Source organism: Sphaerodactylus townsendi, linkage group LG02 (genome assembly GCF_021028975.2).
Source record: "Sphaerodactylus townsendi isolate TG3544 linkage group LG02, MPM_Stown_v2.3, whole genome shotgun sequence".
NCBI classification, from domain to species: Eukaryota; Metazoa; Chordata; class Lepidosauria; order Squamata; family Sphaerodactylidae; genus Sphaerodactylus; species Sphaerodactylus townsendi.
The window spans coordinates 69,285,226-69,311,594 of record NC_059426.1 but is presented as its reverse complement, the minus strand read 5'-3'; the positions used below and the strand labels follow the sequence as shown (position 1 = coordinate 69,311,594).

The following is a 26,369-nucleotide window of genomic DNA, read 5'->3' as shown; positions in this document are numbered from 1 at the left end:
TAAATATACTTGTTACTCTGTACCTAGTACCGAAGGTTTATTCATACAGTTTTTAAAAGTTTGGCTAGTGTTCCTTTTGTGTGTTTCTAGTTGGGAATGAGCAGAAGATGAGTCTCTCCTGCAGCCCATTGTGGCTCTTGCCTTGTATCTCTGTTGAAACATCAGTACGGGTAAGATCTTGGGGGCTGGACCAGAAGGGAACTACTGATCGGCTCCAGAGTGTCAGCTTTGAAATTATTTTGGTTCTGCGAATGTGATTAAAAATCTAAGGTTCAGAGAACTACGTTTTGTTAAATGGGTTAGAGAAGTGAGGGCTTATAAAAAAAATAGGTTCATTAAAGTGGAAGCATAGATAAAAACTGAACTGTGGGGATGGGGGCCATGGTTCAGCAGTAAAGCATCTGCTTGCCCTGCAGAAGGTCCTGCCTGAATAGATAATGCTGGCTTTGATGGGCCACGGGTTTGATTTCACAAAAGGCAACTTCATGTGTGTTCATGTGTGATATTGGGAGATTTAAAAGAAGTAGAGCTAGAAAAGGAAATGACTGAAAATTATAAGAAGCTGACAGTTCAGTGGTGTTCTTGACCTAATATTGTTGTCCCCGTCAGGCTGTGTGACTTGTGCCTAGTTCTTCTTGGTACTGGACAAAGCTTTCTTGCTTAGCTCTTCTCCTTGAGAAACTCACGCCTAGGGCAACGTGCCTGTAAAATACATAGATTATAGGCTCACCCATGTGGGAACTATAGGAGGAGGAGATTTGAAAGTAGTTCTAAGGTGCTGGATTCAGTACCAGTCTCTCGGCAATAATCCCTAGTAATTGGCTCCCCCTCCCCTGGCCTTGGGGGTGGAGTGTAAGAGGATTTCTTGATTTGTTCTTAAGTCCCCACACACTTGAGTCTTCAAGCAGTGCCCATCTAAGAGACACTCACCTGTCCCATGCCACGTAAGCAGTCTGGGAAGGTGGAGGGCCCAGCTAAGGGCAAAACAGAGGAAGGGGAACAGCCCACCAAGGAAGAAGGTGAGCCTAAGGGCAGCAAAAGCCCTGGCTCTGAATCACGGCAAAGTTCCCTGTCTGTGCGTAGGCACAGTAAGAAACCACAAGTTGACCCCCATGCAGCTGCCATCAAGACCTACTCACCATTCCTCAACACTGTCTTTGGCAAGGTGAGTTTAATAGCAGAAGGGAAAAGTGGCAGCAGGGGGTAGGGTGGGGTGGGTGGGATAAGGAGGCCTGAGTGGCAAAATACATAGGACTGGGTGAGGAAGCAGAAGAATGAAGGTAACAAGCCAGCAGGCTAAGAAACAACAGTGGTGAACACTGGCAAGAAGGGACCAGTACAGAACTGAGTTTGATGCAGGGGCATGGGGTGGGGGCAGAGGGAGGATATATACACTGTCATCCCTAGCCTCAGACAAACTGGGCTTGCAGTGGGCTTCTCTCTCAGGTTGAACTCCGTTTTCTCCTACCTTTACAATGTAAATGAAAGACCTACGTATCTGATTAAATATTGATTTGGCAATACATGATGGGCAGAAAGCTCTGCAGTTCTTTCCCTAGAGTTTTCTATTTTGCTGTGTTTGTCTTACAGAAACAGCATCTGGAACTGTAATTTAAAGTGGGGAGGCTGGTATGTGGTATACAGTGATAGGGAGGATTTAAATCAGGTTCACTGAGCTCATTCCCAGAGGGGAACTTTTTAAGTGTGTAATTTTCACTTGTTCTCCATGTGTATCATTAGAGCAAGATATGGATGAACTTTTAGGAAGCAGATCAAAGTAGGGTGGACTGGATAATAACTTCAGAGGAGTTGACTCACAGTTTCAGTAGTTATTTAGGAGTACTCATGGACCCAACCTTGATGTCTGAAAAGCAGGTTTGCGCAGTGGCCAGGAGAGCTTTCTGTCAGCTGCATCTGTATCGGTGACACTCCTTTCTCAACATGGGCTGCTTTACCATAGAGATGATTTTCCATGTAACTCTCCCTGAAGCTGCAATGCAAATGCATTAGCACTGACAACAGAGCATCCACATGGCAGTTTCCCTGGCACTTTTCTTGCCTCTGCCTTCTGTCCCTGCCTCCCCCAACCCAGGGCTTTTTCAGGCTTAAAAAAAATAGTAAAAGCTATGTTGCTATATATAGTTACAATGGTGTGTTGCATAATGTACCAGCTCTTAGCTTTCATTTTTAAAACAGTAAGTCTATAGCTCTTTTGGTTGCCAAATTATCAGAGGAAATAAGCAGACATTCCCATTATAATTCCTCAACCAAAAGGGTTAAAGACTCACATTAAAAAAAAATAATGCTGGGAACTAGTATATTGTTGCAACAGATTGATATATTATTACAATTTCACAATGATATTCTCCCCTCTCCTCCCCCAAAAAGGCTGATTAAAATGCCAGGAGGAGGGATGGGCACAGAAAAACTAAGATATTGGAAACTGCGTCAATGGGAAATGGCACCTTCTTATCTTTATAATATCAAAAATGAAAAAAAAAAACTACCGAAACCTGTTGACTGCAGGCTTTCCAAAAACATCAAATCAAATCAGGATTAGGGAAGTTCACAGAAAAGTAGGGGAAACACAGAGGCGCCATGAAGACAGACTGATGTTGCATGGGTGCTCCAGAAAACAGTGCTACTGTAATGAAGCCAGGGGGCAGCAAGACTTTTGTGTGGAAATAGCTTCACTTGACCTAGCCATGACAACCCAGGCTTTTGCAAGGGGCCCCAGGACTGTTGTCCATTGGCTAAGATGAGCCCAGCACAAACACAGACCATGGACCCAGGGAACAGGAATGAATATATGCTAATTTTAAATTTATTTTATCGCTCCTAATCTATCACTTCCCCTCTATTCTCTTCCATGCCCCAACCATTCTCAATTGCTATAAGATCTAGAGCTTCCATATACTTGTTTCCTAGCATTATAGTCAGAACTGGTACCAGTTTTTCTCCTACATATGCAATAAGTAATCTTGAGGGGTGTGTGGGGGGGGGGGAGTATCTGGATTCACATGAACTCTGAGCAGCAGAGAGATGGCACAGGGCCCATAGAGATTACCATCTGTTTCCTCCAACATCCTGACACATGTATGATTAACTCATATAAATAGCTGAGGTCTCATGTCCTGCCAGAAGGTCAGGAAATCCCATTAGTGGGAGCAGTGATGGGTAGGGGAGAAATGAAGGGCTGGGAAACAGCCTAAACTTCTTAAAGCTTCATTCCTTGGGAGTAAAAGCTGGAGCTCCTCAGGAACACAATTTTTTCAGATTTTAGTTAAAACCAGTAAGCAACTTGATTCTGTTCATGCCAGAATGGCAGAGAAAGGACATACACAGCTGGGTTAACTTACAATCCTTTTACTGTAAACATTGTCAAGTTAATTCAGGAAGTGATTGCTCACTGCAGAAGTTTTATGACCATTGTTTTTGGTCATTCCTTGAGCACTCGGTTCATGGTGAAAGAATCCCTTCATTAAATCAGCTTCTTTCAAATATCCGGCTTTGGACAAATATCCCTAATGGCAAAATTGACCTGTAGGGACAGGTAGGCTCAAGTGTGGGTAGAACTGAAACCCTTGTCAACACTTTACATCTACTGTGCTATTAAATGTGTCAAAGCCTATTAAATTTGGATAGATTTTTTTAATTACTTAGAAGTCCGCAGAGCAGTGTAATTTTCTTGGACAACTTAATTGTGATGGTAGTATGCTTTTTCAGTCATTATTAAGTAAATAGAAGAAATGCTAGTATTTTAACCAAAACATTAAAATCATTGTAATAAGATCCTGCATAGTAAATTTTGAGTATTAACTGTATTAAACAAATCTTAAATGACAAGTGCATTATCTAAAATTTATATCTCATTTGAGATGAAAGATTATGAAAATGTGGGGAAAGGATTGAAATCAAGTACTTATTAGTGAAGATGACTGCAGAATTTGAAAAGGGGCCAAGGAACTTTTATAGTGTTAAAACAGAGACAGACTGGTTTGACTACATTAAATGTATAAAAGCTTAAATGTGTGGTGCTATTTTGTACCTCAAATTACACATATTTTCTTTGTATCCGGTCAGTCTGTGAAACTAAATTAAAAGATAATATGTTGGAATATATAAGAAATCTTTGAGACAGATTCTGTGGTTTTTGTGTTTGTGTTAAGCTTTCAATCCTATGCAGTGGCGTAGGGGAAAATGGTGTCCGGGGCAACCCCTGCTTCAGGCATGCCCCCGTCCCACGCCCCCCGCAGTGCCCCACTTACCTTAGCCTAGTGGTCCAGCCAGGCTGCTCTTTCAGTTGGCAGAGGCTCTGCCTGCTGAAAGAGCAGCATTGTGGGGCTGGGCCAAGGGGGCGCCTGGTGGGCCAGAGCAGCCAGGCCGGGAGCCTACTGCGGGCTGCCCCTTGGCCTGGCCCCATCAGGCTGCTCCTTCAGCCGGTGGAGCCTCTCCCCCCCCGAGCTGCTTGTTGCTGAGCTGCAACCACAGTCCGGCTCCTGCCCGAGAGCCGGACTGTGGCCATGGCTCACAGGCAGGCGCCTGAGGCTGGCTCCTGCCTCTTAAATGCAAAGCAGAGCCTAAAATGGAGATTTTAAATATTTAAATGTTTTAAATATTTTCATTAAAATTGAGTTTTTAATCCTGTATTAGAACCAGACAGGGGTATTGTTTGCTATTGTTTGATGCTGGCTCCTGCCTCCCCAGCTTCCCTGCTGACAGGGAGGCCAGCTCTTGGGCAGGAGCCAGTCTACGGCCATGACTCAGTAACAGGCAGCTCAGGTGGGCACCGCAGCTGCAGCCAGCCTCTCTATTAGCAGGGAGGCCGGGAGTGGAGGAGCCGACCTGTAGCTGCGGCACCCACATGGGCAGCACAGAGGGAGCTGCCAGGCACTAGCCAGTCCTACAAGGACCCAGTGCCGCCCGCCCCCCCCCCCCCGATCAAATGGCATGCGCCTGGGAACATGGGATACCCCATGTCCCCATTAGCGGTACACTACTGATCTATGTACACTTATTTTAGGAATAAGCCCCACTGAACTTTGTAGGATTTACTCCAGTATAGACATACTAGCAGGATACCCGTGTTTCGCTACGCATAATTCATCACAGCCCCTCTATGAATTTTGGGGTGACATTCAGCATACTTCTTTACAGTCTGTTTGTGAACTTTGGGGTGACATGCAGCATATTTCCTCACAGACTGACGGGTTGGTTTTCGCATATTTTGCACCATCTTCCTGTAGTTGTCTTTTTCTAATGCAAGGTGTAGATCGCTTTCTGTGTTTAATTCCTCTTCTCCCTTTAGTGGTTTCAGCAGAAGGAATAGGTTTGTACGTGTTGAGGAGGGCGGTGTTAGAATGCAGTTGGCGCACTATTGGGTCAATCATGCTTGTTTTTTGGTGGGCATTAGCAGAACTTGTCGATGCAACAAATGGAGTTAGAGCTTCAAAGTGCCCTTCATTGAAATGTCCTGTGAAAAAGCTGTATGTGTATAAACGCGAAATACCACTCACTGACTAACTGACTGGCTCATCAAAATAACTCAAAAACCATTGAAAATACCATGAAGGACAGGAAACTCGTGGTTTGCAATTGTCACCCTTAGAATGTTCGTGCAGATGGCCAGAGTTGAACAGTAAATATCTAATAAGTCGAGTGGAAGTGAATATTTTGGAAAATCCTTTCTTAGCGGGCACCTGAAGCACAAAACGAACTGGTGTGCCAAATTTCAACTTTGTAGTTTCGGTGGTTTTTCAGTTCTTTTGATCAGTCAGTCAGTGAGTGGTATTTCATGTATATATATATAGGTATAAGACTGCCTGCAGGGATTACCCCCAAAAGATTTGAAATGGCAATTATTAACTAAAAAAAGAAGAGGATTTATACTCCCCCTTTCTCCTGTAAGGAGACTCAAAGGGTCTTTCTCTTGTAAGGAGACCCTTCCTCTCCCTTCCTCACACCCCTTAACAGACACCTTGTGAGGCACATGGGGCTGAGAGAGTTCTGAATGAACTGTGACTAGCCGAAAATCACCCACCAGGAATGTATAGGAGTGGGGAAACAAATCTGATTCACCAGATAAGACTCCACCACTTGTGGAGGAGTGGGAAATCAAACCTGGTTCTCCAGCTCAGAGTCTACCTTCTCTTAACCACTACACCACCAATTTATGGATAACTTAGCTTATGAAATAATGCAACATTATACTTATGAATAAACAAATGTATTATGTACAGCATAGTAAAACTGTAACAAACCCTTTTGATGATGTTTGGAGATCCTGGTGTCTTTTCACCAACGTTTAAAAGGGAGACTTTACAGTTCAACATTATGTACATTTTGAAGTAAATCCGTCTTTTTTTTAAAAGCAAATTTTCAAATTTAAAAGTATCCGGTAACGCTAACATGTTTTGCAGCCTCTCACCCTACTCCCTGCTCCCCTGTTAAAGCCATATGACACAGGAGAAAATTGTAGATGCCGGTGCCTGGTCTGATATATGTGTGCATAGAATCGTTTATCTTTGTGAGGATCACATATCCCAATTAGTCTTTCTGCTATATGGATAATGAAACTTATCCAAATAGCAGAAATTAATTTCACATTGGAGTTTTTGCCTCTGATTCTTTATTCTTTTAATTCTGGCACTCTAGTAGTTCTGGATGTGGTAAAGAGAGGCCATATACAAAGAATTCATGCCCTGGGCTCTTATCTCCTGTTCTCCTTTTTGCTTCCAGGAAAGGGATCTTTCTGCAGAGGAGCTTGATGGTGAGTTGTGGAAAGATGGTGGAGGGGGATGTGGGTGGGAGAGGAGAAAACTCATCACTGTTTCCAATAGCCCTCAGATGGATTCCTACTATCCATTTTGGAAGAGAAAGGCAGGATTAGTCTTAAGCTAACAAAACCAGCCAAATGTATATGTCAAAGTTAAATCTTTGTTTACTTGGATAAAAATTTGCATTCATAGTAAGAATGTTTGTGAATATAAAAGTTGGTTTGCTCACATATACTGGTTTTATCCCTGAGTTGCTACCAAGATCTTTATTTTAATTATTATGTGGGCAATGATGATGTTAATGGACAACAGGAAACACTTCCAATTAGTTATTTCTTCTTCATTCTTTCATTTCTCTCTCCTGCATAAAGACCTATCCAATTAAGGAGGATTATGTAACAGAATTTTTGTTCTTTAGCTTCCCACTGAATTCTGTTCTCTAAAGCAAACCTAACAAAATGTTTGCTCACTAAAGAATGTTTTTTGCCATTTTTTGCTGTCCCCAAACAAGGGCTTGTAATTTACCTGCCTCTATTCTAGATAGATGCTTTTTAACCCTTGTGAAATTGTTCTTCTTACCTGGTGTCTTTCAGATTCCACCAGATTAGCTGAAAAGTCGAAAAGATCTCCTTTTTGCATCGTCAGGATTGCCAGCCTCATAATTAGGCCTGGTAATTTCCCAGAATTGCAACTGATTTTAGGATTGGCAGGCCCTCTAGTCACCAGCAGGGGAGGGGGAAGGATTGCCAGATCCAGTTTGGGATGCTCCTAAAAATTTGGGAATTCAGCCTGTGGAGGATAGGGACCTCAGTGGGATACATAGAATTCATCCTCCAAAGCATTAATTTTCTTCAGGGGAACTAATCTTTGTTGTCTGCAGAAGAACTGTAATTCCTGGTGATTCCCAGATTCCACGTGAAGGCTGGTATCCCTAACTGATCTCCAGGCTACAGAGATCAGGACCCCTAGAGAAAACAGCTCCTCTGGAGGATGAACTCTGTGGCTGTATTCTCCACTGCAGTTCCTCTCCTTCCCAAATTCTACTCCCAAATCTTATGGAATTTCCCACCCTGGAATTGGCAACTCTAACCATAACCCCTATTTTGCATCTTTTCTCGCTGTGCTGTGTGAGTATTACCATCCTTGACTAGGTTGATGGTTCTTTAGCTATTGATGCTGGGGCATGAAGAATGTAACAGTTTCAGGACAGCAAATGACTGTGACAAGTAATGGTTTCATTTAGGGTTGCTGCCTTTTATTGCAGCTTTCTAGACACGTATTGCATCAGTGGAGCAAAATGAGTTAAGCAGCTTATTGAGACCACAGTACAATTATCAGAATTTAGTCACACTGTTTATAGGAAATTATTAAAATAATTAAGAGTTGGGAAACAGGCTGCTCACATCTTAAAGGGCCATTAAAACATAAGAGAGGCCCTGCTGCATCTGACCAATGGTCCAATTAGTCCAGCATCCTGTTTCACACAGTGGCTAACAGTTATTATCCCTGATTAGCTTACATTGCAATTGAATTTTTAGAATTTGTATAACGAACACAATAACTATGTACTAAATCTTTGCAAAAACAAGGTTTCCTGCCCTCGTTCATGTGAAGATCAGTTTTGGATGTCCAACAGCCTTTTAAAAAGTCAACTCTAGTGTAATTCCTGGTGATATTGGGGCGGGCTGGTTGAGGGGAGTTGTTTTTTTGTTTGTTGTTTGGTTTCGCTTTTCTATGCCCTTCTGGAGTACTCTATGTGAGTAAACGTGCTCCCTGATTATGTAAAATGACTTTGGGCCTCTCCTGACAGAACTGCTAGAGGCCTTCAAGGAGTTTGATACTGATGAGGATGGCTACATCAGTTACAAGGATTTGGGGGAGTGTATGCGAACCATGGGGTACATGCCCACTGAGATGGAACTTATTGAGATCTCCCAACACATCAAAATGCGCAGTGAGTTTGATTTAGCTTATGTTCTGTTCTTCAACACTCATCTTTAAAAATCACCTCAGAAAGTATCAGTCAGTCCCACGTAGCCCATAGGCTTCCAGTTTAATTGTGTTCCCTTGTTTCAGAATTATGTGGAATTCCATTGTTCTATTCCTTCCCTTCTCATTAATTTTTATTTCATTTACTTCATTTGTACCAATTTTCTTCCTCAATGGGGATGCAAAGTGACTTACACTGTTCTCCCCACTGCCATTTTATGCTTGCAGCAATAACCCTATGAGGTAGGTTTGACTGAGAGTGTTTGACTAGCTCAAGATTATCTGGCAAGTTTCCTTGGCAGAGTGTGCATTCAAACCTGCATCTTCCAGATCTTAGTCTAACATTCTAACTAGTATGTCATATTGGCCATTTATCAGGGATGTTCCTTATTTTGAGGTACATACTTTGTCATTAAGGATGCCTTTTAATGTAAGTGTACACCCATTTTTTATTAGCCTGTCCTTACTCCAATGAGCTCAGAGCAGCATACTTGATTATGGAACTCACCCCCATTTCATTCGCATAGTGACCTTCTGAGTAGGTTGGCTAAGAGACAGCAACCTTACCAAGGTCATTTAATGAGTTTCTTGACTGAACCCAGATCATTCTGCTCCAGTGGCCCAGTATTGTACTCACTGGACCACTAGAGGTTGGGAAAATAGCATGGGGCGGGAAGGCTGAATCCTGTTCTCTATGTGCACCACCGTTGTGATCCAAATCGGGTACCACACATGCAGGAAGAGAGAAGAGAAATACTGTAACCAATATGTGACTGTTACAGAAGACTCAGGGCGGGGGCTTCAGATCCAGCATGTATGCCATGTCACTAGTGGAGGAGTCTAGGGCATACAAAGTACTGCCAATTCACACAGTGTAGCTGGGAAAACTCATTTTGAACTGTAAGAATGACAATATAGGACCATTGGCATGGATACTATGGAGTTCATGCACCATCCTTCAACAGCCCCTGAAACTTTCAAAATACTGATGCTGGAGATTGTGGAACTCCCAAGGGCAAAATAACCATGCCTGAGAGTTAGCATGGTGTAGTGGTTAAGAACAGGTAGACTCTAATCCTAAGAACTGGGTTTGATTGCCCACTCCTCCGCATGAGCACTGGAGTTTAATCTGGTGAACTGGATTTGTTTCCCTGCTCCTACACATGAAGCCTGCTGGGTAACCTTAGACTAGTCACAGTTCTTCAGAATTCTTTCCCACTTACCTCACAAGGTGTCTGTTATGAGGAGAGGAAGAGAAGGAGTTTGTGAGCCTCTTGGAGACTCCTTACAGGAGAGAAAGGTTGGGTATAAATTCAGACTCCTCCTCTTCTTCTTTTCATTGGGGAGCACAGGAAGGAGCAGGAACCAGACAAAATTCTGGTTCCTTCTTGTGTCCATTGTATCCAATCCTCTCATTTTACTTAAGACTATAACACAATTCGCTCATCTCCCCAAGGTTCTCCTAATTCCAGTTAGCCTTTCTTCCCATCCTTTGGGAAACTGACCCTTTCCCATTTTCTTTTCTCACAGTGGGTGGGCGTATTGATTTCGAGGACTTTGTAGAAATGATGGGCCCAAAGCTGCGTGAGGAGACAGCTCACATGGTGGGCGTGAGGGAGCTGAAAATCGCCTTTCGTGAGGTATTATGCCGTGAAATTTGCTGGGAGGGATCTACAGTTATTTGTAATTTATAACATTTCCAGTATTTATTTACTGTACCCTCAGATTAAAGTCACTTGTTGTAGTTTAAAAAAACATAAAATGCAAAAGGACAAAATAAAACATCCAAAACAATAAAATAACGCTGCAATAAAAGAACTGAAATAAAACAACATGCTGCCAACATAAACAGCAGTTAAAATAGCAATTAGAAGATATTAATTAAACAATGTCAACAGCATGGCACCTAAAATAACAAAGGTGTTACCTAAAACGTCTTGAGATAATGCTGTGGATAAGTGGTATGTAAAGTTCAATTAAAATGCTAGGCAGAACAAATACTGGAAAATAGCCTGGCTCTGATCCTGGTGAAAGGAAAATGGACATTCTTTCCACAAGACCCTAACTTTCATGGCTAATGTACTCATTTTCAAAGGCAGGGGCAATAGAATTGGGCCTCTGATAAACATAGTGCTTGGGCAAGGTTCATTCGTGAGGTGGTTATCCTTAACGTACCCTGGTCCCAAGGTATTTCAGGCTTTAACTAGCACCTAGAATTAAAAAGAAGGCAGCTAGTAAAGTTTTTTATACACTGGAGAAATATGTTGCCTGAAATTGCTATTTGATATCATGTTGCTACTGAAGTTTCTGAACTGTTTTCAAAGAGTGTACAATATCTACAGTTATCTAACCTGAAGGAGATCCTGACATGAATTACTGTTGCCAGATCTCTCTTCTCAATAAAGGCCATGACTGACAAACCAGCAAAAGTTGATAACAGGTTTCCAACATTGTAGAGAAGATCTCTCTGAGTGTTAGGATAGTCTTTGCAATTATCTGATTATGGACATGTCTGCTGTCAAGTCACAACTGACTTCTGGCAACCCCAGCAAGCAGCTTCCAAGTGGCAAGTAAGAAGCAGAGGGGGTTTGCCAGCCATTGCCTTCCTCTGCAGAGTCTTACTTGGTGGTCTCACATTCAAGTTCTGACCCTGCTATTGTGGATTAGAGTGTATGTAGCCATGCTGCTTCTGCAAAAATTAGTGATTATGGTAGGCAAAATGGTTTCCTTGAGGGACAGCCATTATGGCTAAATAACACAAGCTAATTGAAAACAGAAAGAGGCTGCCTCTGGTGGCCACCATTGGAAACATTTCTTAGTAGCCTAGTTGGTTGGATGTCTGTCTCTGGGCCTGCCTTCTGGCCCATGCAAGAGAAGAAGTGCTTGTTTCATAATGCAAGCTCCAGGTGACTAACTAAACTGAATAAAACTTCACCGAGGTTTTTACACACCTTTGATTTCTAGTACTGTACCTAAGATATTGTGCAGGTATGAAATTCTATAATTAAAAATGTCATGAGTCTGGGGTCACGCCACAGGGAAGCAGTTCCCATGCTATTGCTAATGCATGTGAAGGGTGTCAAAGCCCAGTCCAAATGTATGGCAGCTTAAGGTGGAGGAGCAGAGATAGAGTGTGGACAATAGTGGAGAGTTTTGATCAGCAAGAGAAAAGGTTTGTTGGAGAGGGAAAGAAAGAGGGCGAGCATTATTTTAAAAAGAGAAGAAATTTGAGTTGTAGGTAGAACTAAAGAGCCAGGCCCTCACTCACTTTCTTCTTTCTGAAGTTTGATACAGATGGAGATGGAATGATCAGTGGAGCAGAGCTACAGCAGGCTATGATTGCCCTGTTAGGACAACAACTCCTGGCCCAGGAGGTGGATGAGATCCTGCATGATGTTGACCTCAATGGAGATGGAAGAGTGGACTTTGATGGTAAGGGATTCTTAGAAATATCCCAGTGATCCCCTTCCGTATATCTTGTACCTACCCCTAATTTTACCATGTTCTGACTCTGGTTTATGTGGATCAAGGACTATGTTATTATACAGCATACCTCTGTGACACATGATTATGCTAGAGGATTTCTATACTGTCTCCACCACTGTCCCTGTTGGTTGAACAATCAGAGCACTGGGCGGGGGGCTTCCCTTTGTTGGAAGCCCTCTGGTCCTCCCTAAGGGCTGCAATGTCACCTGTGTCTTCTCTGTTGTACACACAAACCTTCATGTCTATAAAGGGGGGATCAGCGTAACACAATCTCAAATCCAGCAACAAATTATACTGTCAAAGGCTCGCAGCAACTGCTATCTAATCTAAAGCAGTTAGTAGGACAAAAGTCCCAAAAACATTCAGAAGCAAATTACTCAGAAAGATACTCTGGTGTTATATTCTTTGTGAAATCATACACAAACTAAAAAATGCACCAAAAAGTGTTACACGGCCATGAGTGCAGTTTCCATCATAATTAATACAAATAAAAAATTCAAACATTTGGACCACTACTGTGTCACCTGTGTTTTCTCTGTTCTACATATGGATACACAGAAAAATATAGCGTGAAGAGACCTCAAGGGTCATTTAGTCCAACCTCTGCACAATACAGGAAATTCACAGCTACCTCCCAACCTCCACACCTCCTATGACTCCTCCTATATGCTCAGAGGAAGGCAGAATCCCTGAGCAGTATGGCCTGGAAAAACTTTCTTCCTGACCCCAAAGTGGTTATCAGCATTACCCTGGGCTTGTAAAAAAGAGCCACTGACTCATCTTTTCCTGCCTTGCCTCTCATGACCTGCCTAAATTCACAGACTCAGCTTTGCTGCCAGATGGTCATCTAGCCTCTGCTTAAAAAGCTCTACAGAAGGAGAGACCAGCACTTCCTGGGGAAGCCTATTCCACGGAGGAACTGCACTGTCAGGAAGTTCTTCCTAATGTTTAGCTGATTTAATTTCAACCCGTTGCTTCTGGTCCAACTTTCTGGGACAACAGAATACAACTCTGCATTATTCTCGATATGACAGCCCTTCAAATACTTGAAGATGGCTATCATGGCAGTTCTTCAGGCTAAACATACCCAGTGCCTTCACCTCACTACTGTTGCCCATTCTACTGGTATGTGAAGAAAAAGGCTGTGGAGAACTTGGTTATATGCAACATCATAGGAATTTCAGTGTCAGAACTGATTCTCTTTTCCCCACTTTTTTCAGAATTCGTGATGATGCTGTCATCTCGGTAACTAGATCTGATGGAATGGGAGTAACTCTTTGCTTTCGTAGCTGTAAGGAATCAGCTGCTCTTTGATGGATCTTCATCTCCTGGTACCGCCCACAGAAGGCTGAAGTCTTTCTCCCTATTCATGATCCTTCACAGGCTTCATGAAAATCATGCACATTAAGCTATATATTGAACTCCACCTCCCTGTGCAAAGAATCTCAAAGAGAACTGTTATCTCTGTCCAAATTGAGCTATCCTGACTGAGGCAATTTGGCTTGGCCTAACCTAGAGAACTTACATCACAGTCCCCTTTCCCTATCAACAGGAAATACTCAGCAGTCCACAGCAATGCAGCTGGGTATGGAAAATCATTTGCAATCATCAATGAGATATAGAGCAGGCGTGATTCTGCAGTATTTAGACCTTCTGCACAATCATAGTCTCCATTCTTGACATCAGAAGCATTGCAGATTGCTGCTAAAGTATCCAATAAGTGCAAAAGTTAATATTTCAATCCTTTTTTGGTGAAATTTATTATTATGCTATATGTTACACATCAGCTAAAACATATTTTTACAAGAAATGCTTCCTAAATACTTTGTAATTGTGACACATTGGCCAATTATGCACTGCTGCTCTCCTGTGCAGCAAGGGAACATTCCTTCGTGGCAGAGATTTCTGTACAGACACACTTACACTGATAGCGCTGAAGATCTCGAAAGCCCTGCAGTTAGTGACAGCGGGGAGATCCCAATATTTTCCCTCTCTTCAGAATTTCTGCTCCCTCCGGTCTTCCCGCTCCCCCTCCTTGCTCCCTGCTCTGTGAGGGCGGGCAGAGAGAGAACTGTCAAAGGAACAGAGGGAGAAAGAGAGGAGGGGGAGGCAGCGGCAGTAGCAGCAGCGAGCTGGGAGAGATTGGAGAGTAGGATCCCATGAGGTATGCAAGCAGCCTGCCAGTGTTCCACCAAAAAGGCGAATCTGCCTCCTCCCTCAGACAACAGCTGGATCTACTGCTTTTGTTTCAAAAACAGAGCAATATCAATATAACAGTAACAGCAATATCAATATAACAGAACTTTAAAGGACTATAACAAACCCAGAAATCTTGCAGCTACTGGGATCAACCTGGAAGTGGGGCAGGCAAGCTGCACAGCAGGCAGTGCCGTGGGGTGTCTTCTCATGGGTCAACAGAAGTACAAGGAGATCCCACTAAGGCTCCACTGTGCTATGAAGAGCCCCAAGGAAAGGACTCCGTGCATCATGAGCTTCTATATCCTCTCTTTAAAGTTGTCAATTTGATTTGGAGAAAGATTTCCTTACATTTCAGAATCAATTTGTCCTGTAGGACTTGAGTCTGATTTCCAATATAGTGCAAATACTAATCTAGCAGGTGTTTACAGATGTGCAATTAAGTTTTATCTTTCAGAAAAACAGCTTTGTAACTTAGTGGCATGACCGCAATGGAAAAAGGAAAATCTACAACAATTAACATTTTATTTCTATCAAGGATGCACATGTCTGGCTGAACTGAATGGTGAATGCATGTCTCACTGGCATAAAACTGCAAAACCAAAGAAAGGCCCCTGTGCAGAAGCAGTGACATGGATTCAAAGGAAGGATTCTGTGCTAAGATACACTAAGATACAAATATTGCTGAATATAAGAATGTGTGTTTGTTTTGTTAATTCTGTCAGATCTAGAAGTCAGATCAAGTGATGATGAATAGGTAAAGTCACCCTATCCAGAAAGCTGACAAAAGAATTTCCTCTGGATAACTGTTTGCTAAGAGTCCCCACTGTTACTACAGTCTAATAAGCACTTCCCAAGAACGACATTGTTGAAGCCCAAACCTGGACATATTTGTGCAGTGCAATGGTTTGAGTAATCTTACCCCCTCCTATGCTGAGGGTCAGCAGGACTTTATACCACAGCAAATTGGCAGAGAACCTGCTTAGCAAGTGCAAGGTCCCAGTTTCATTCTTTAGCTAGTCAGAGTAGAGAACACTGGGTCTGGACTTGGCGGGCCCACAGTATAGGGAAGTATCATTTGTAGGGTCTTGGAGAAAGGAGCACCAGTGCATACATAACTCACTTATTTCGTTTTCTTTTAACCACTGGAAAAATGCTAGCAGAGTTAGAAGTTTTCACAGAACAAAAATCTTTACCTGTGTAAACTTTTTATTGGAAATTCTTCAGTTATGGGGTGCCTTGAAACTCTTTCTAGGTTCTTCAGGTACTTCCATAAAATACGCAATAATGAACACTGTTTCTATGTATATTCTTCCTGATTACTCTGCAGGCAGACAGGTACTTTAGGAAGAGCAAATAAAAATACAAAAGAAACAATCACACAGGCTAAAGTTGGCTTTGCTGCAAAGGTTTTCAAATACTCAAGAGTCTCCTGAAGCTAGTGAATCCAAACCTTGTCTGAACAAAGAGGGAATAAAGTCGGTGCAGTTAGCAAAGAAGCACCCAAAATCGTAACTTGGTGCATTTTGGGAGATCTTCTGCTGAAAGAATTGTACAGAAGCTCAGAACTGACAAGGAATCCCCATTGTTCACACATAGCACAGATAATGTAATTATTGTATCTGTCTGATCTGATATCAATCCTAGCAGTTGTGAAACTGTGACAGGGATCTTTGGAGTAAGTAGGAAAATTGAAACTGAACTGAGTTTTCCCAGGCAGCCCACAGCTGGACTGCAGGATCTGCATGTAGGTTTACATCCAGCATCCATGCTACAGGGCCATATTGGCTCACAAAACTAGGGCAATTCTGTCCCATAATTATTAAAGGACAATCTGAAGAAACATGTTGAGGGCAAGGTGAGTGTGTGTTATTTAAATGCAAACTCCGTGAACTACTCTTTCTACATAAACACAGGAAATGTCTCAAGTGAATGGATTGGATTGAGATTCTTTTAATTTTTTTTGCAAGTGTAGAGGCCTTGGATAACTTGTAAAATAACAGCCCAGAACATATAAACTATACGACTGTAATTGCTTTCTGGCAGTGTATTAGATGTCTCATTACCATAATTAAACTCAACTTGTTACAACTTCTTTTGCAACGCGGGAAAGGAGAATGTGAGTTTTTCCGTCTTGACAAAGGCCACTTTCTTCTCATAGTAGGCCGCCTCATTAATGAAGGCTGGGTAGGTGGTATCATCACCCTGGTACAAAATGTCCTCCCCATTGACTGTCTGGAAAATGGGGTCTCCAGGCTTCAAGGGCAGGAAATCTTTATCCTAAGATAAGAAGGTTTGGTTTTAGATCAAGAATCCTACCCACAGCCTGTGTTCCTTTATCTTCATTACAACACCATCAGGGACTGGAGTGGCAAAAGCGGCTTTAATGGACATTTGAACAGATATACTGAAACCACCATTACCATAATTTGCCCTGCAGAGTTCTTGAAGTCCTGCAGGATTGGATGGAATAGAAGCTGAGGGCATGCATACCTTTAACAGCATGTAGCAGAGCGTATTTGGGCAGCTGAACTGTTTCTTGACTCTTCAACACTGTGACATGACAAGCTGCAGCTGCCAAAATTCTCACATTAAAGGTACAAAGGAGCTCTGCCCTCTGTTGCTTTTCTGATACAGAAACTACAAAAATACATACTGGGTTACAGTTTGCTCCACACACAAAAGTTTTCCCCACCTTTGTCCCTCATCTTTCTCCATACTCACTTGCAGATTTGGATGTATCACAGCAGAAATCTCACCATCAGGGTAACGGGGGTAGTCTATGTGTTCGACAGCCTTGTGTGCGTCAATCTCAAAGGGTGGGAACAACATGCCTGATAATAAGAGGATATGGTATAAGAAACCCAATTACAGAAAGGGCTAACATCCCATAGGCTTTCTTTAACTCAGAAGGTAGAAAAAAGTTCCTTACTGACCCACAGAAAGTATGGGTCGTTGGTAAGATAGAGCATCTGAGTGCTGGTTAATGCTTCAGAAAGTGAATTGTTATTGAAGTGCATTCCCAAATGGAAGCCATGGGGAAATACAACCCCATGGGCCAATGCAAGTCAGAGTCCTATATCATAGGCTGTGATTGTATCCTCAGATAATTTCAGTGTGATATATGATGTGCTCTTTCTCTTACTATGAATGCTAGAAATCAGTGATTGTTGACATTCACCAATAAAACTATAAACTATGGCTACAAGCTCTATTTTTCTGAAAAAAACAATTGTGACACTTGTTCCTTGTCATATTCATTTAACTTAACCTCCAATCCCAAGAATCAATGTAGAACAAAGCAGGATGGGTTAGATCACCTTTGTTAAAGAGATCAATGAAGTCCAGGGCACAGGCCATAACAGATCTCATCTGAACAAGGAGGTCAGCTCGTACTACCCCTTGCGGCTGTGGACCCAACTCTAATGCTGTAGGGGATTACATCGAGATGGTCACATTAGTCAAACAGTGTTGGAATTATCACACAGACTCCCTTTCTACGTTGCATTTTCCTTCTTGAATTTTGCCTAACTGCATCCGTAAGTGCTATTCCTATTCCCCATCATTCCCTCCCATCAACACCCAACATGTCAGTACATCATGCTCCACATAACTAAGCTAGGAAAGAAAAGTATTAAGTACGAGCAGGGAGAAAAGATGCCCAATTATTTCAGCAACTGCATATTTACAAATAAGCACAGGAACATCACCTTAGATATTCCTAATAAATACTGGCAACTCCTGCACTTTACATACAACAAAAAAAGAATGTTTGGTGTTACTATCTGCTACCCCAAATGATGCGGCATCCCTTCTAAATCTAGTAAGATTTAAATTTTTAAAAAGTGCTAAAGCCCTTTAAAAATCTCTATTTTGGAGAAAGGGAGGCTTCATCCATAAGCTGTGGATTCTCTATTCATTACGATTATGAATACATTTTTGAAGGCTTTTTTTTCAACGGTAAAGGATATAACTCTATAACCTTGTGCTGTTGTTGATTTTCTATTATTTCGTTTTATTGAATTTATTTACTTCATTTATGCATTGTCTTTCCCCCAATCAGGACAAAGCAGCTTACATCATTCTCCATTTTATCCTCTCACATCTGTGAGATGGGCAGCTGCTATAACAATTGCCATTGTTTTTAAAAGCCCTCATGGTAGTGTGGCAGGAAAAATGGCGACTACAACAAGCTAACAGAAGGAAATACCACTGATGGGGCTGGACCACCTTTGCATTCAGATGACATGATCACACTCCAGGAGCGCCCCCCCCCCCCTTGCTGGTAATTTTCCACTAGGTAATCATAGGTTTTTAAAGAATCTTTGTCTTTTTGTGTAGCATCTCAGCAGACCTAAGGAGACATAAGTTCAACAATCCTAGCAAGTGAGATCTTTTTCCTATTTTTATGGTAGACTGTGTCTCATTCCTGCGCTGGGGCTGTATGTTCTAACATGCATGTTGCATTTTTGCCTGACTGTAAAAGTGTGTTTCCTCTTCTTTATATCCCAAGATATAAAACCCAGCCCCTCAGTAACCAGCACCTTGGAATACACTGGTAAGGCTTCCTCTGAGCAAGTACAGAGGGCAGAACTTCCCATTACTTTAGCTCCCCCTGTGGGTGCAGTGCATGTCCTTAGGCAATATGAGCGGTCTTGGCACTAGGATGGGATTTCAGACACAGTTGACTTTCTTAAACAGGGAAGGAGCTTTATTACTAAAAATTATATTGGAGCACATACACGGAAAATAGCCATCACAGTAGGAGAATACAGCGAAAATGCTAGTTATCTTCAGATGGAGCAAACACCATATCTGGGTGAAGCATTTGAACTCAGAACAAATGAAAAGTTCACCTTTTAAAACTTCTGCCTTTTTAAATGAACCCCACTCATGGATGCTGCTCTGCTGTCTGCCAATGGAGCCTCTCAGTATGTAACCCTCAGTTCTTGCTCCTTGAATGGATTTTATTATGCCCATCCATTACATCTTATTTGGCTGGTAGGTCCAAATGACTGACCCAAGTTTCTTATTTTCCTGACTCTCCCTTCTTGGGAAAATAAAGTTATCCTTGGGTTGAGGAACCCTGATCATAACAGACTGGAGTAAAAGAGTGATTCTTAATTTGGAGATAAATATTTTAAGAAACAAGAAAGAGTCTTTCTACTCTTTGACCTGTTGGTGGCAGTAGGAAACAATTATAATTATGACGAAGCGGTTGGGGAGTGGAATAATACTGGAAATTGAAATCTAGCAGTTTGATCTCTGGACCTGCTGAGCAAAATCCTGACTGCCCATTTTACCACAGATATTGTATGGATGCTCCCTTACCCCCCCCCCCCCCAACTGAACAACCCCAGTTTGAATGCCAATGTAGAGACAAACTTATTAGTGAGAGCAGCTGGAGACAGAAATCTCCTCAATGGAGACAGAAATTCTTGGGTGAGAAAGGGAACTAAGAGAACCTTTAAACATATCTATTTTGCAGACTGGGCATGCCTACCCCAAGAGACTTTGATTCCTTAAATAGTTGTGCTGTGCATCATGAGAGCACATACATTCTGGAGTATTGTGTCAGACTCTTGGGCCCTTTGTGGGGGTTTGCATGATCTGAATGAGACTCCAGAATCCATAGTTTTATAAGGAATTCTGTGATGCACCTCTTCTGTCAAGTTCCAAAGGACTTTATTAGCACTCTTAATAACTGTATGATCCATCTCAAGTAATTGCTTAGGCAGTTGGGTTTGGTCACATGCAGGGATTGTCATCAGGAAAGTTTAGTCCATGCTGTAAACTTCCTACCTAGCCCAGCCTTAGCCACTGAATTTATGCCACAGGCCTCTTCTTCTGGTAGCTGATATAAGTAGATGGGACAAGGACTCCTAGTGTAATGTTTCTGTAAATAGAAGAACAAAGAAAAATACCTCAAAGGGAATTTCAGATTTGCTTCCAGAAAGGTAGATCAATTAGATTTTGAGGAAGTCCTTACCTGAATGTAGTTACACAGGTGCATGGGCAACAGGCTATGTTCTGAGTCCACAATAAGGCAGGTACCCATGTTTGATGTGGAGTTGTGCAGGTCAAACATAAAGTCATAGGCCTGAGATGAGCTCTTGGGGCCAAATATCTGGTTGACCTCCCAAGTACGTTGAACTTCATAGGATTCTATATTTGAGTCCTTTGAACTGAGCAACAGACATAGTTAATGGTGGTGAGTAGATTCCTGCAGGGGCTATTCCCCCGAAAGCAATTCATTGTTCACCTGACAGGGAATCACATTGTCCCATGGAAACTAGTCTGGGAGTATGGAGTGTCTAGAAGCTTTCACAACAAGCATCAAAAGAGGGTTTAGACAGTGCATTTCAGCATTCTCAAGCCCAGTACAGAGCAATGCCAGCTGAAGTTGCTAGCCCTACCCCAATAACTAGTGCAGTGGAGAAATTCTTACCACTCTGTGAAGTATCAGCTGAATGTTTCATGATGGGGTACTCACTTGAGGAATTTAGCAGTGAAAGTACGATTTAGGTCCCTCTCAATGTAACGAACACACTTCTCAATTGCACGAGGGTTGCCCAGGAAGGGAGTAGCATGGAATGTGTCACGTTGCAGCTCAGAAGGGTCCCGTAACCAGTGCTTGGCCAGAAAAACTCCCGACATCTCGTTTCCATGAGTGCCTCCACAGACTGCAACACGTTTTAAGGATGGAAGGTTATGAAGGGATGTCATGATTGTGGTGAATTCAGCTCCTACCAGGAGAAAAGACGGGCATGAGGAATGTTGCCCTTTTGGAAACAAGAGAAGATTATCCACCCAATCAAACCACTTTCCCCAGTTTCTTCAATTCCCTTGTTGGAACTCTGTTCTACAATGCTTTTCTTGAGTTGAAAAATCAATGCTTCTATTTAGCCCAAACGGCTCTACAGTAAGAATTACTAAACAAATTACAATGGCAGTGTCACTTGTTCAAAAACCAACTGACAGAAATAGATATCTACATTACAACTCCTTTCATACACACCATATAAAAATAATCTGTCCTATGGTATATTTTTGAGGATTAAATGTGATTCCACCTTTTATGGAGACTACAAAAAGGCTGCCAGAAACATTGAAGTGACATTATCAAACAGAGGGTTCCCATGGAGCATAGTAAAAAAAGCTAGAGAAGCTAGAAAAATTGCTGATAAAATTGAAAGACAAATCCTCTTCCTAGCAAAAACCATTAGAAGTATAAATTTGAACAGGATATCAGGATCGTTTTAGTACTCAATTCACAGTGAAATAATTAAAAGAACCATCATTAAAATTTGGCCTATAGTTAGAGATCTTCCTGGTTGCCATCTCCCTCCCTTGTTAGGACTTAGGTGTAGTAAAACATTAGGTATCATGGTGGTAAAAGCAGACATCACACAACATGTTAAAACCAAACCCAATATTATTGGGCATTATAAATGTGGGGATTGTTCCATTTGTAAATGTATAGTTGAATGTAAAAAAATTATAATAGAAGAATTGGGTTTCAGAAAGAAACTGGAGAAATTTTCAAATAGTAATACCAACAACACTGTCTATTTATTACATTGTGGGTGTGATATGATTTATATTGGGCAAACTTTCAGAAAATTAAAAGTTAGAATTTTAGAACATATCTTCAGGATTCAAAATCATGTCTGGGATGCTCCATTGGTTCATCATTTTATAGAAAAAACACACGTTGCAGAATATGTCTTCAAGGTGACAGCACTTGCCATAGTGGAAAGAAGCATAACCTGCCATAATATTAAGCAAAAACTGTTACAACCGCAAAAACTGAATATCTTTAAATTGAACTCTGTAGAGCTCTTTTGGCTAAATAGAAGCATTGATTTTACAGTTTACGTTTAAGAGAAAACAGGTGTTTGGAATTTACTCATTACACCTGTATTTAGGATGTTAGAACAGTCAATTATTCCTCTTTCTTTGAGGACAAGACACAAGACACGAGAGAAAGCAGGCAGCGGTAGTCTCAGTATTTATCTTTGATTTAAAGACTTCATATATTTTTACATTTGAAAAAGGTTTCTTGTTCTTTATATTTTGAAATGTAGTTAAGTCGATACAATTTTGAATTTTTCATTTTACAGGAAGAGCAAAGGCAGAAACTATTAGTTCAAACCTCTTTGAGCATATTATAAATTGAGCTGCAAGTTAGTAATAATCTAATTTGTGGTTTGGTATGATCTGGATATCGTGCATAATAACGTGAAAATACATTTTTTGCATTAACTTGCTACTCTAACTCTTAGGTATTGGGCCTACTGAAGGATTTCTGAGACCAAACCTGCCATAGTTTGGTTAACCCAAGCCAAAATATGATTAATGATTTGATGACTGGCAAATATGCATGTTGTTAAATTTTATTGTTTAAACAATAATAATTAAAAAAGATTGTCCAAGCCAGAATATGGCTGATGATTACTGACAAATAAGTTGAAATGACTTTTTGTTTAAACAACTAAAAAAAATGTCTCTGTACTGCAAACATTGTAGTCACTTGTAAGTTTACATTATTCATTTTGGTGAATGATTAGAGAAGCATTTTTTGTATGTACATTATATTATAAAGATATTTAAAGTGGATCCACCGCCTCAACCCCCCTCTGGCGCTCTGGGTGAACTGAAGCTGGCGCCATCTTGTTTTAATGTTAGTTTAATGCTAAGTTTAATAATGTTTATTTTTAATAAGATAGGGTTTATTTTTAGAGCCATATTAACTTATATTTATTGGATTTTAATTTATTATTGTGCTCTGTTATATGTTGTTCACTGCTCTGAGCCCTTCGGGGGAGGGCGGTCTATAAACCCAATAAATAATAATAATAAATAATAATAATAAAAGAATCATTGTTTTGGGACAAGTGAACTAACCTTTTTGGGTGTTAGTGGATTGACTGTACTTCTATAGTTCACCTACCCCATAATAATATTTTGAATATGGTGGAATTTTCTCCAGAGAAACAGATCTCTGTCACCTGGAGATCAATTGTAATTCTGGGAGATCTCCAGCTATCACCTAGAAGTTGGCAATCATACTTTAAGGACAGCACAAGGAGTGTGGAGCATGGTCATCTGCTAGAGTGGCTCTTCAGGAAAGAATGGCTGTGAATCACCACGGCCGCAGCTGCTGCCCGGGAAGGGCAGGAGGAGACCCTTGACATTCGCCCTAGTAAGGGTGGATGGGGGGCCTCACAGCCATGCCCCATGAGGGCAGGGCAGTATCAGAGGGGGAGGCCAGCTGGAGCTTACTTAAGGCCGGCCCGGCCTTTGTCCTCAGACCATGCACCCTGGCCGGCCAACAACTTGCCCACCCACCTCTCCCCTTTTCATATTTTGGTGATGTGTTAATGCATGCTGCTTTGTCGTAGCAATTCGGCGGTTGGCGCATGGGAATTGATCTGAGGGGCTGGGGGAGGGAAGCTAGGGAGCTACCTCCCCTCCCCCACAGTGGTATGAAATGCTATGGCAAGAGGCCGACCGCCCAGCCGAAAATTGCAACAGAGCTCCAGTAAGAGGCTGCCTGCCCACTGGAGCTCCACGGTAGCGGCATTGGCATCCGTCAGCCAGCAGGGTGGCAGGAAGAGCAGCTTGCCCTAGAGGCACCTCTGAGGAGGGGCTGCCAGTGTTAAAAATCAGATCAGAATCCCATGCTTCGCCTCACACTTCTTACTGCACAATAAACGACTGACTATGGCCAAATAATTTTCCCCAGCCATGAGTGTTGTGTGATTATTGGGTCAAAAGGCTCCAAGAGGTGGTGGTACTGTCCTCGGGCGGCAAAGGGCTGGCAGGTCATGATTTGTACTTTATATGCATATATGTGTATGTGTTGCCACAAAAGAATGTTTCAGCAGGCAAGGATTTAAACCCTGCTTGTTATTGATGGTACTAACAATCTTTATGTACAACTTCCAGTGCTGGGAACTGCTGTATTTCCTCATATATTTGTCCCAGCCTTTTAAACTTGCAAACTTTTGATTTAGATCTCAATGGGTAGCCATGTTAGCCGAACTGTAGCAGTAGAAAAGAGCAGGAGTCAAGTAGCACCTTCAAGATAAACAAAATTTCTGACACAGTATGAGATTTTATGAGTCACAGCTCACTTCTTCAGATACCATCTGAAATCTTGCTCTTTTCTAAAACTTTAATTTGTATTATAATGAACTTCGACATTGTACTTACTGGCTAATGTATTAACAAGAACATCACTAACTAGTTTCTCTTTAATATGCTTTGCTAAGAAGAACAATAGCAGAAGCTAGAAAATATTGTTGCTGTGAAGAAAAGTTTTAGTGGGTGGGACTGTATACTGTTGATTATTGATGATAATAACAATATTTGCAAGCATTTTTGAAACTCATAGTGTTGCTCTCTTCACATGTTTTCCTATTCTTCCTTTTATTGTGGTTGCATTGTTTTGTGGGTATAGATTGTATTTTTTAAAGAAAGCATTTTAAATTAAAATTCCCATGAATTGTTGGAGGATGCATGATTTTGGAATACTAGCGGGGCCTGGCCACGCATTGCTGTGGCTTATTGTGGTGAAATGGGAAAGGAACAGTAGTAGCAAATCAATTGCAGAGGCCAGCAGTATATGCTCATGCAAACACGCAGCCTGATACTGTGGGATGTCATTGATGTGTGTGCCTGCATTCCAGGGGGGAGGGGTGGAATGGAAAGGCACCTCTCCCACACATCTAGGCTGGCTGGTCATGATCCTTTACCTGGGAGTAAGTTTGGTTGGTGGCAATGGGTGTCACTTCTGAGGAAACCCTCTGAGGGGTGCGACGCAGCCATGCAAAGTATGTCACGGTTGCTTTACCAAGCTTACTCCTGAGTAATGTGTGCCTGGTTTTCTTAAATGTAACCGCAGTATTCAGGGAATCTAGGGTGCCTGGGCCCTCCCTCCCGTCCCTTGCATGTCGCCCCTCACTCTCTTCCCTCCCTTACTTCTCTTCCCTTGCATGCCACCCCTCCCCCTCCCTCCCTCCCCTTTCCCTCCGCTAGGGTAGGTGGGTCATATCAAGATGGTGGGTCATATCAAGGCCCCCTGCCTCCCCTCCCTTGCATGTCACCCCTCACTCTCTCCCCTCTCTCACTTCTCTTGCCTTGCATGCCTCCCCCTCCGTCCCTTTCCTCTCCCTCCCTCTCTTCCCTTGCATGCCACCCCTCCCTCCCTCTCCCTCGTGTGTATGTATGTGTATGTGTTTCACTTCCACTCCAGTTACTGCCTATGTACTGTTTTCACTGCTCATATCTGGCCATCTGAGCGAACATTCTAACCCTCATGAACATTCTAAGGGTGACAGTTACACACAGGCAGCTGCATGTCCTTCACCATGGAGTGCAAGGAAAAAGGTGTTTTACCTGGGCCATGTGTGAAATTTCAGGTATGTGAATATCTAAAAACACTCTCACCTGGCTGACTACAGTGGCTGGGAATTTTCAGAGGAATTGGCCCAGCAGTTATTGAGTTATACTACCACTAACAAATACACTGTTAGCTTTTTATATATATAGATTGCTGAAGCTAAGTAGATTTGTATCTATTCAACATATTATTCTTTTTAATGCTTTCTATTTATTTCCCTGGCCAGTGCCTGGATCTCCTGGGAGCCCTATGTATGCTGCCTTGATTTCCATGATGAAAACAAAATGGGAATTTTAAAGGTATTTACCTCAGCTTAGGCCAAATTTTGGTGAAAACAATTCTGGTGCCCAGAATAAACTTTTAGCTTATGTGATAAGTGACAGTGCACCAAAGGAAAAAAAAAGGAATTCTTACCAGGCAGAACCTTCACGTATCCTCTTGAAGTTTCAGAAATGATCTTAGCTGAAGATGGTGCCTACCAGTTAAGTGAACTGTTTATAACTGCTAAACACACA

General features: G+C 42.0%; 2 protein-coding genes across 2 annotated transcripts; one reads left to right on the top strand and one right to left on the bottom strand.

The window, feature by feature from the left end:
• Nucleotides 1-907: 907 nt before the first annotated feature.
• Nucleotides 908-16,542, top strand: CABP4 (calcium binding protein 4). The gene is made up of 6 exons (XM_048484441.1): nucleotides 908-1,165; nucleotides 6,739-6,769; nucleotides 8,587-8,730; nucleotides 10,296-10,405; nucleotides 12,050-12,197; nucleotides 13,472-16,542. Exons 1-6 carry the CDS (start codon nucleotides 938-940, stop codon nucleotides 13,498-13,500), a joined length of 690 nt encoding a protein of 229 aa, XP_048340398.1. The 5' UTR covers nucleotides 908-937; the 3' UTR covers nucleotides 13,501-16,542.
• Nucleotides 16,533-26,369, bottom strand: ACY3 (aminoacylase 3). The gene is made up of 7 exons (XM_048484442.1): nucleotides 26,269-26,369; nucleotides 20,941-21,193; nucleotides 20,437-20,632; nucleotides 20,250-20,343; nucleotides 17,768-17,875; nucleotides 17,172-17,281; nucleotides 16,533-16,727 (listed from the first exon to the last, which is right to left on the bottom strand). Exons 2-7 carry the CDS (start codon nucleotides 21,171-21,173, stop codon nucleotides 16,533-16,535), a joined length of 936 nt encoding a protein of 311 aa, XP_048340399.1. The 5' UTR covers nucleotides 21,174-21,193; nucleotides 26,269-26,369.

Excerpts from the sequence above, each read along its gene's own strand:
- CABP4 (XM_048484441.1), top strand. The coding sequence starts at position 938 with ATGCCACGTAAGCAGTCTGGGAAGGTGGAGGGCCCAGCTAAGGGCAAA. Across the intron at positions 1,166-6,738 it reads TCAACACTGTCTTTGGCAAG|GAAAGGGATCTTTCTGCAGA; the intron begins GTGAGTTTAATA and ends TTTTGCTTCCAG. Across the intron at positions 10,406-12,049 it reads TGAAAATCGCCTTTCGTGAG|TTTGATACAGATGGAGATGG; the intron begins GTATTATGCCGT and ends TTCTTTCTGAAG.
- ACY3 (XM_048484442.1), bottom strand. The coding sequence starts at position 21,173 with ATGACATCCCTTCATAACCTTCCATCCTTAAAACGTGTTGCAGTCTGT. Across the intron at positions 17,282-17,767 it reads CATTGATCTCTTTAACAAAG|GCATGTTGTTCCCACCCTTT; the intron begins GTGATCTAACCC and ends TCTTATTATCAG. Across the intron at positions 16,728-17,171 it reads TGATACATCCAAATCTGCAA|GATAAAGATTTCCTGCCCTT; the intron begins GTGAGTATGGAG and ends TTCTTATCTTAG.